Source organism: Ostrea edulis, chromosome 8 (assembly GCF_947568905.1).
Source record: "Ostrea edulis chromosome 8, xbOstEdul1.1, whole genome shotgun sequence".
Lineage (NCBI taxonomy): Eukaryota > Metazoa > Mollusca > Bivalvia > Ostreida > Ostreidae > Ostrea > Ostrea edulis.
Window position 1 is genome coordinate 6,615,900 of NC_079171.1, and position 9,516 is coordinate 6,625,415.

Here is a 9,516-nt window from a genome sequence, read left to right on the forward strand (position 1 = left end):
CAATATGTGTCCGACACATTGTGTTCGGAGACATAATAAGAATAATAAGAAACGGAGCAAAAACAATATGTCTCCGACACTTTGTGTTCGGAGACATAATAAAGACTGGACGTTTGGGGTCACTCTCTGTTAAAGTACTACAAATCTAAGTAAGCACTCAGTAATAATGTATGACTGAACTCTACATCATGTTTATCTAATATACACATCAATAACATATATGCATATTGAAAGATAATATAAACAGCCCAAATACTATTCAAGTACTAGTAACACAGTCAAATTAGTCCACACAACATTTTTATAGGTTGACAACTAGTAACACAGTCAAATTAGACAACAACAGATTGTATATAGATAATTAGTAACTCAGTCAAATTAGTCCACAAAAGATTGTATCGAGATAACTAGTAACACAGTCAAATTAGACCACAAAAAATTACATATATATAATTAGTAACACAGTCAAATAGTCCACAAAACATTGTATATAGATCGACAACTAGTAACACAGCCGAATTAGTCCACAAAAGATTGTATATAGAAAACTAGTAACACGGTCAAATTAGTCCACAAAAGACTATATATCAATTTACAACTAGTGACACAGACAAATTAGTCCACAAAAGATTGCATATAGATAACTAGTAACACAGTCAAATTAGTCCACAAAAGATTATATATATCGATAACTAGTAACACAGTCAAATCAGTCCACAAAAAATTGTATATAGATAACTAGTAACACAGTCAAATAAGTCCACAAAAGATTGTATAGAGAAAGATAATTAGTAACGCAGTCAATTTAGTCACAAAAGATTGTATATAGATAGATAACTAGTAACCCAGTCAAATTCGTCCACGAAATACTGTATATAGATAACTAGTAACACAGTCAAATTAGTCCACAAAATATTGTATAGAGATAGATAACTAGTAACACAGTCAAATTAGTTCACAGAACATTGTATATAGATAACTAGTAATACAGTCAAATAGTCCACAAAAGATTATACATAGATAACTAGTAACACAGTCAAATTAGTCCACAAAGTACTGTATAGAGATAACTAGTAACACAGTCAAATTAGTCCACAAAATATTGTATAGAGATAACTAGTAACACATTCAAATTAGTCCACAAAAGATTGTATAGAGATAAAAAAGTAGTAACACAGTCAAATTAGTACACAAAAGATTATATAGAGATAGATAACTAGTAACGCAGTGAAATTAGTCCACAAAATACTCTATATGAATTTATAATTAGTGACACAGACAAATTAGTCCACAAAAAATTGCATATAGATAACTAGTAACACAGTCAAATTAGTCCACAAAAAATTATATATAGATAACTAGTAACACAGTCAAATTAGTCCACAAAAGATTGTATAGAGATAACTAGTAACACAGTCAAATTAGTCCACAAAAGATTGTATAGAGATAGATAACTAGTAACACAGTCAAATTAGTACACAAAAGATTATATAGAGATATATAACTAGTAACGCAGTCAAATTAGTCCACAAAATACTATATATAAATTTACAACTAGTGACACAGACAAATTAGTCCACAAAAAATTGCATATAGATAACTAGTAACACAGTCAAATTAGTCCACAAAAGATTATATATAGATAACTAGTAACACAGTCAAACTAGTAATTAATGTACTAATATTAATACTGTTCCACTAAACTCAGAAACACAGGTACATTACACATCACAGACACAAGGCTGTAATTAACACAGGGCTGTAATGTACAACGGGCTGTAATTAACACAGGACCGTAATTAACAAGCAGTTGTAATCAACACACTGATGTAAATAACACTGTAGAGATGTGTAATTAACACTGTAGAGATGTGTAATTAACACTGTAGAGATGTGTAATTAACACTGTAGAGCTGTGTAATTAACACTGTAGAGCTGTGTCATTAACGCTGTGTTTACAGATATTGGATTTTCTTCACTTTAGCAGTGACACACTCAGCCACAAAGAGGTTGTCTCTGATGTCCACACATAAACCCCACGGAGCGTGTAAATCACAGTGAATGTAACGAAGGAACTGTCCGTCCTGATCTAGGATGTGGATACAGTCATTGTTAAACTCTGCTGTCAGGATGTGACTCTGGCTGTCTGTGGTGATGCCGAATGGATTAAATGATTGCCAGGTATTAGAGGGATGCCCAGTGTATCTAAATCGGAGTTTTCCTGACTGATTGACCACCACTACTGCACTAGCTACACAGTCAGCCACACATATATCCAGGTTCCTATTCTCACTAATGTAACCACCAGATGAATAGAGAGGACGACCCTGGTCATCAAACTGAATGCTTTGTTTCTCTGTGGAGCCGGAGTAACGCACGACTTTGGATTGTTCTCCATCATAACTGTCCATGGTAACCAGGAGGTCGTTACCCGCGGTACAGCAGACATAGAGAGGTCTCCACCCCTGAAGTGTGATCACGGTCCGTATCTTTTTATTCTTAATTAAGTTCACGGTGTTATTACTATAGTCAGTATAAACAAGATATCCGTCACGTGTCACTGCTATGTCTGTTGGATAGTTCCCTGACTTGGTTTGTATTGATGTCAGTAGTTTACTCTGGGGGTTGAGCAGCTTCATGGTTTTGTTCTCCCCGCGTGCCCAGACTTGATCTTCACTCAGACAGCTAACACTGAATAGATTGCAATACCCAGTGTCTATGGCGGCGGTGAGGCACGGGTCATCAAGCAGTGGTTTAACTGGAGGAGACGATACAGCTTCTGCTGACTTCATTGTGTCGCCATGTTGTGTGTTAATGGATAATGGTGACAGACAACCAAACATTTCATTGAGCTGATCTTTGTTTATTTTCTGAGGAGTAAAACTCGGTAATGTAGCTCGAACTTTAGGCGGTAATGTTCTAAATTCGGAATTCCTAGATTTGTAAGTAGAGGTTAAGGAGACGTCATTTGATTTTAGGATTGATTTCAAGTCGGAAATGATCTGTTTGAGTTCCGCCATTTTCTGTGTGATTTCTTCTGTATTTTTATTCAGGGTAGATAGGTGTTTGTTTTTCATCTCCTGAATGGCAGATTTCCGCTGATTGAGAATGGCGGTGATCTCCCTGTGTAAGATTTCACCTCGTTGCTCGGCAAATGTGGTCAATTTCCCGTAATTTGTTTCTATTTCGGCTTTTTCAGTTTGAACGTCGGACGCCATTTCTTCATATCGCGGGTAAATTCTGGTCTCGAGTTCCTCTAAATCTTTATGCAAACTTTGTGTTTTGGAGCTGAGTTTTTCCAGAAATTCTGATATTTTGTGACCTTTGTGTTTACCGGAGGAGATGCAGGTAATACAGACAGGAATGCCACATTTCTCACAGTGATGTTTACAGAGTTCATTGGCGTGTTTCGGACATTTCGGGTAGTTAGGAGTAGACTTTCTTTGTAAATAGGGCATAACATAATGTTGTTTAGAGGAATCGGAGAAGTGCTCCCCAACACAGGCTTTGCATAGATTTATATTATAAACTTCACAACGACTCTCTAGGGGGACAGTTCCACAGAGGTTACACAGTAGGACTTCTTGAGCACTGCGCCGGGGATGCATTTCTGACGCCAGGATCACACAAACACTTTACTGTCAATAGAAAGTGGGATCTTGAAAACAATATTCCAACAGGTCAAAACAATTTACCAGGTAGAATTACTGTACGATATAAAACAGTGCGGTCATTAATTTTAATATTTCAAGTGGAATTTAAAGTACAAGGCATCGCTATACCCCTCCACCCCCACCCCCCTCGAATTATAACTGATCAATCGTACCTCATTGATCACAGAAATATCGATAGTATTGACACTACAATGTCAGAATGTGTATATCTAATTTTGTCTAACCTGAAAATCCAACATGGCCTCCCTGTTCTTTCGACCTTCCGTCTAGTCCCGTGATTAAATACCTGTGCGGCACGTCGTCCTGTATACACTATGTATGTGTTTTCGCCTGTTTAAAGTTTGTTTGTCCTAGTTCATGTCGGGTAGCTATGTCAACATTTACGTCAGAAGACTGAATTTCCTTCCATCAAAATAAAATCAAATCGAATATGTATATAATATGTATAGAATGAACATTTTTTATTGTACGCCGTTTATATTGAAATTTCACCATGTGGGTCACGAATAATCTTAGGTTGCGGGGACATTCAACCTGCAATATTGGCACTATTTATTACTTTTTTGTTAGTATATATATCATATTGTGTAACTTGATTGCATGCCAAACATGTTTGGTGAATCAATAAATAAATTGAGAATTCTACTATGCAAAGAGCTGTTGGTGGTGGTGGTGGTGGGGGGTGGGGGGGGGGGGTGTGGAATATATAATCTCAGCTCTCCAATTAATAGATAAAATTTATTGGATCTACATTTATTTCGGTTAACTTTTGTCTTTTGTTTTGGCCATAAACACTCAGCAATTTTACCGGAAGCACTACACTACGGAAAGTGATAGGTGTCAGGGTAAAATATTAATATTCATTTACCGACGGCTGTCATTCATTAATTGGCGGCGCACCAGTTAATTTATGTTGCGGTCTCCAGTTAATTTATGTGGCAGTCTCCAGATAAATTAACTGGTGAACTCCACTTTGTTTAACTGGTAGCCGCCACTTGATTTATATTGCGGCCACCACTTATTTTTATGGCGGCCGCCATTTATTCAACTCTTCTCTCTCTCTTTCTCAAAATGAAAGGGGTGCTATCCCTGTAATCTCCCTCGTCAATACTTAATGATATGTATGTGATATACAATTAAGAGCATTGCTGTTTTTAATTGTGTTGTTGATTAACAAAGTTATATAAATGCTCATGATATTAAATTTCAACTGATTCGCACTAGACCAAATCTTCATATGTACTTAATATACCAACGTATTAGGCAGGTAAAACCAGGGGGCTGACCCTCAACATTTTTGATGACATTCATTTCTGTTATTTTCATATGCCAACTAAGTTTTATTCACATGTGAAATAGGATTGATTGGCGGATTGGCCCCACTCCACTCTTTTAGTGGTAGTAATGAATAAGTAAAATGTAATAATAAATGAACTGGTAGATTGAAGGACGAACGGATCCCCCTCCAATTTAGGAGTACGAAGTTTTGGAAAAAAGAGACATTTTAGTTCCTTTTCTGTTTGTGACAGAACAACAATTGTAGAAGACAATTTTTCCCCGGCTGTTCCTACACTTTGAAAAACGATGCTACCTGTTATATATTTACTGTAATTTACTCACCTGTGTACAGGTAAACAATCGATCATATTTTGTCGCTTTTTTTTCGGAAGTGCAAGTGAAGCTTGCGTAATGCGCCCTCTGGTGAGATAATGGCATGAAATAACGTTACGAATGATTTGTGTATTCATATGATTATTTTTTTCGGTTGTAGATTAAGTTGAGTGGAATAATGAACATCCAGATATCTATGTACATTCACATTTGTATGATTAAACTTGTGCTGCACTCATACATGCGATATTTCCCTATATTACGTGTTCGAGTCTTACTTCCTGAATATTTTCTTGAACTAGTGAATTAGAAATTAAATAAATTGACTTTCTTCCAGTGATATGCTGTTTGTGTTATGGAGGTTTACACACAATCCTCTGATCTAAGACGTACACAATTTGTGTTTGGAGTTGCAGGTGTCCTCAATGTACTCTGGTTTCCTCCCACGAAATGACCCCCTAGTCAGTAGCCTAGTGTCAACGTCTGTTCAAGACGGCAAATAGCTAGTATGAAATGATGATAAGGCATAGTGATCAATCTAAGAACACCTCATACAAAAGAGTTTTGCAAACACGGATCCCTGGGTATACAGTTCACGGCTTTAGTGTTATACACCCCACAGTGGAGGGACCGCGGTGGGAAATCCGCTGTGTCCTCCGTGTTCCAAGGTGTGTGTTATTTACGAATACACACAACTTCTAGGAGCTTTGATGTGGCCATGGGCACATTGTAGGTGTGAAAACGTGTCGCAGGCTAAATAAACATGATAAAGGTGGGATTTTAAGAAAAGAGTCAATATTTCACGCCCCTTCCTAATATTTGTTTTCAACATTTCGAGACAATTCCAACGATATATATTTTGTCTTTAAGGAAATCTGAATTGGAATTTTTTTTTCTTTAATCTTTTAATTCCTTTCTTCATTAAAGTATTTTTATATTTTATGTTCAATATCAATGTGTACTGCAGGCAATTCCTGTTTTGAATGGCAATTAGTATATTCAGTAAATGAAAAGCATACATGCAATAAGGAGATTCAATCTCTCTCTCTCTCTCTCTCTCTCTCTCTCTCTCTCTCTCTCTCTCTCTCGTTCACTTTTTTTCTCTATTGTAAGTGGCGTTTAAGGTATATAATTGCTTCTATCAAATTGTTCTAATATGCATCTTGTCAAATATATCTTGATTCAATATAGAAATTAGAGCAATGTCGATAATTAACAAAGTGGAATTAGTTTATTACATTATATTGTTAGAAGCGAAGATACAAACCATTGCATTATTTTTTTGAAATCCGGAGTATGTCCAATGTAACTAGAGATTTTCATTAAAAATGTTCATCAGGAGCGTCTGGATAAAGTTATGATTTTTGTATAACAAGTATATTCCATGCGAATTCCTAGGGTCGTTGTCACAATGGAACTAAATTACGGTAGCTACTTTGGGTATTTGAAATTAACAGAAGTTTTTGACTTCTTATGAAAAGTGTGAATTATTTTCGGTTCGTGCGATATCAGATCTAGTCTAAGATAATGGGTTTCTTGCGTCACCCAATATAGTTCACACTTTTTGTAAGAAGCTAAGCACGTCTGTTAATTTCAAATACATGGATTAGCTCACCCCCAATTGTTCTATGAAGGCGAAAGATCCTTTGAATTTGCATGGAATATACAAGTTATACACAGGCCATTGTTATAGTCAAAGATCATGACAAAACAATAATAATTTAAAAGAAAGTTATTGAAGGACGAAATATAACCAAACTGCAGATTGAACTTTATAGAGGCCCGTGCCAACATTTATACATTTTTTTTTCAATGTATCGGAAGTGGCATGTAGCCGGTTAATTTGTTCAAATTTGTTGACAAACAAAAAGATAACAAAAATGGTACTTAAGATCAATTCTATGTAAAAATCAAAGAAATCAGATAGGGTCTGGCCACTCAATGTCACAGATTTCTTTGATTTTCACAGTATTAAATTTACTTGCACCATCTTACATAATTTCAACCCCACCACCGAATTTCTACCATCCGTTGCCATGGAAACCGACATCAGTCTATGAGGGCTAATTGAACTGCAAAATTCAGCCCGTTTTGCCCATGTTTTGTCCTTGTGGTATATAAAAAATTGAAAAAGACAACTATTTTTCTCCATAAATCTCGATTCCCCTTAAAATTCCCTCCTTATTTATGATATCTATATCCACCTATGGTAAAGAGTGTGTTACTGACCGCTGTACCAATGTATTATAATTTGGCAAAGTGATTTTTTGTTGGATTTCATTGATGAATTTAGATAATTTGGAAAATACATACAGCATAATCAACTGCCATCAAAGGATGTCCATATCAAAGACTCTTAATATATATAAAAAGATTAATGGTGAAACGTAGTGCAATTGATCTGTAGTAGCATGAAAACTGTTGATTTGGGCATTTTGCCAAAACGGGATTTTTTGTTGGATTTCGTTGATGAATTTAGATAATTTGGAAAATACATACAGTATAATCAACTGTCATCAAAGGATGTCCATATCAAAGACTCTTAATATATATAAAAAAGATTAATGGTGAAACGTAGTGCAATAGATCTATTGTAGCACGAAAACTGTAGATTTGGGCATTTTGCCAAAACGGGAGTTTTTGTTGGATTTCGTTGATGAATTTAGATAATTTGGAAAATACATACAGCAAAATCAACTGTCATCAAAGGATGTCCATATCAAAGACTCTTAATGTATATAAAAAGATTAATGGTGAAACGTAGTGCAATAGATCTATTGTAGTAAGAAAACTGTAGATTTGTGCATTTTGCCAAAACGGGATTTTTTGTTGGATTTCGTTGATGAATTTAGATAATTTGGAAAATACATACAGCATAATCAACTGTTATGAAAGGGTGTCCAAATCAAAGACTCCTAATTTATATAAAAAGATTAATGGTGAAATGTAATACAATTGATCTATTGTAGTGCGAAATCTGTAGATTTGGGCATTTTGCCAAAAATTCATACTAATGACAAATAATACAACCTACACCATTTTCAGTTAAAATGAACAATATGAGCAATTGATATTTCAAAAATTGACATGGAGAAGTTTAACATATTAATAAGAATTAGTTGGAGTGATTAAAAAAAAACATGTAAACATAAACTGTAATCCAGTAGGACCCCCCCTCCCCAAACACCAAGTAGATTTTGCAATCATTTCCATAAACGAGCTATATTACATGTACTGCATTGTGATGTAAACTATTATCAATAACTATAAAAAGTCTTCTCAAGATATTGGGTAGATACCAATAAATTGTTCATTGTACTGCCTTGTATTTGTTGACCTTTGACCTGGAAATCATTAGGGTCATCGACTATTCATAACCAACCAACATATGAAATATCATAATTGAACAACAGGCCCAAGATATTGGGGGGACACCATTACATAGAGTACTAGCTACATTGCACCTAGTCATTTTTAATTGATTGATTTATTGATATTTTCCGCCACACTCAACAATTTTTCAGTTTTCTGATGGTGCCCAGTGTTTATTGGTGAAAGTGAGAAACCAGATACAATGTACCTGGGAAGAGACCACCGACCTTCCGAAAGTAAATTGGGAAACTTTTTCACTTAATACCAGCGCGAGCGGGATTCGAACCCGCGCCGACTGAGGCCGTGTCATTTTGAACGCTATGCTCCAACCACTCGGCCACGGAGGCCCCTGCCATTTTTAATCTTTTGACCTGAAAATCAATGGGGGTCATATACTACCAGTGACCAACCCCTGTATGAAATATCACTATCAATCAAAGGGTTCTGAAGAAACTGGTCAGACATCAATTGTACAGAGTATTGTATTGCACCTGGTGCCCTTTGGACCAGAAAATCAATAGGTGTCATTTTCTACTGCAGAAACTGCATGAAACTTTAAAATTTATTGAAGTTTGTTCAGTGTTACTGTAATCTATGTTGACATACCAGTAATTAGTAAATTTATAATATTAACACAGAACAACTCATTTTTGCAAAGTTGTTTATTCAACAAACATGGATCACAATGTTATCCAAACAACACAATCATCTTTTTTTAAAAATCATTATAATAGTGATTTTCCTTCAACTGTTCAGTAATGAATCCTTATTCAATAGGCTCACATAAGACACTTGCAGGTTAATTTTGCAATGTTTTAGTTACATTAGTCTTCTGACACCAAAACTTGATCTTAACTAA

General features: G+C 35.5%; 1 protein-coding gene across 3 annotated transcripts in view; it reads right to left on the bottom strand.

Moving 5' to 3' along the window:
* Positions 1–3,975, bottom strand: part of LOC125661151 (tripartite motif-containing protein 45-like) — a 33,677-nt gene extending 29,702 nt beyond the window's left edge. Inside the window, exons 1-2 of one of the 3 annotated variants that reach the window (XM_056148060.1) lie at positions 3,899–3,975; positions 64–3,638 (exon numbers count right to left, since the gene is read on the bottom strand). In XM_056148060.1, coding sequence (XP_056004035.1) covers positions 1,956–3,608 — 1,653 coding nt within the window. In that variant the 5' untranslated portion in view covers positions 3,609–3,638; positions 3,899–3,975 and the 3' untranslated portion in view covers positions 64–1,955. Of the gene's footprint in view, positions 1–63; positions 3,639–3,898 lie in introns of those variants that run through there. The other 2 variants (XR_007364691.2, XR_007364692.2) reach the window with 2 other exon arrangements.
* Positions 3,976–9,516: the final 5,541 nt, after the last annotated feature.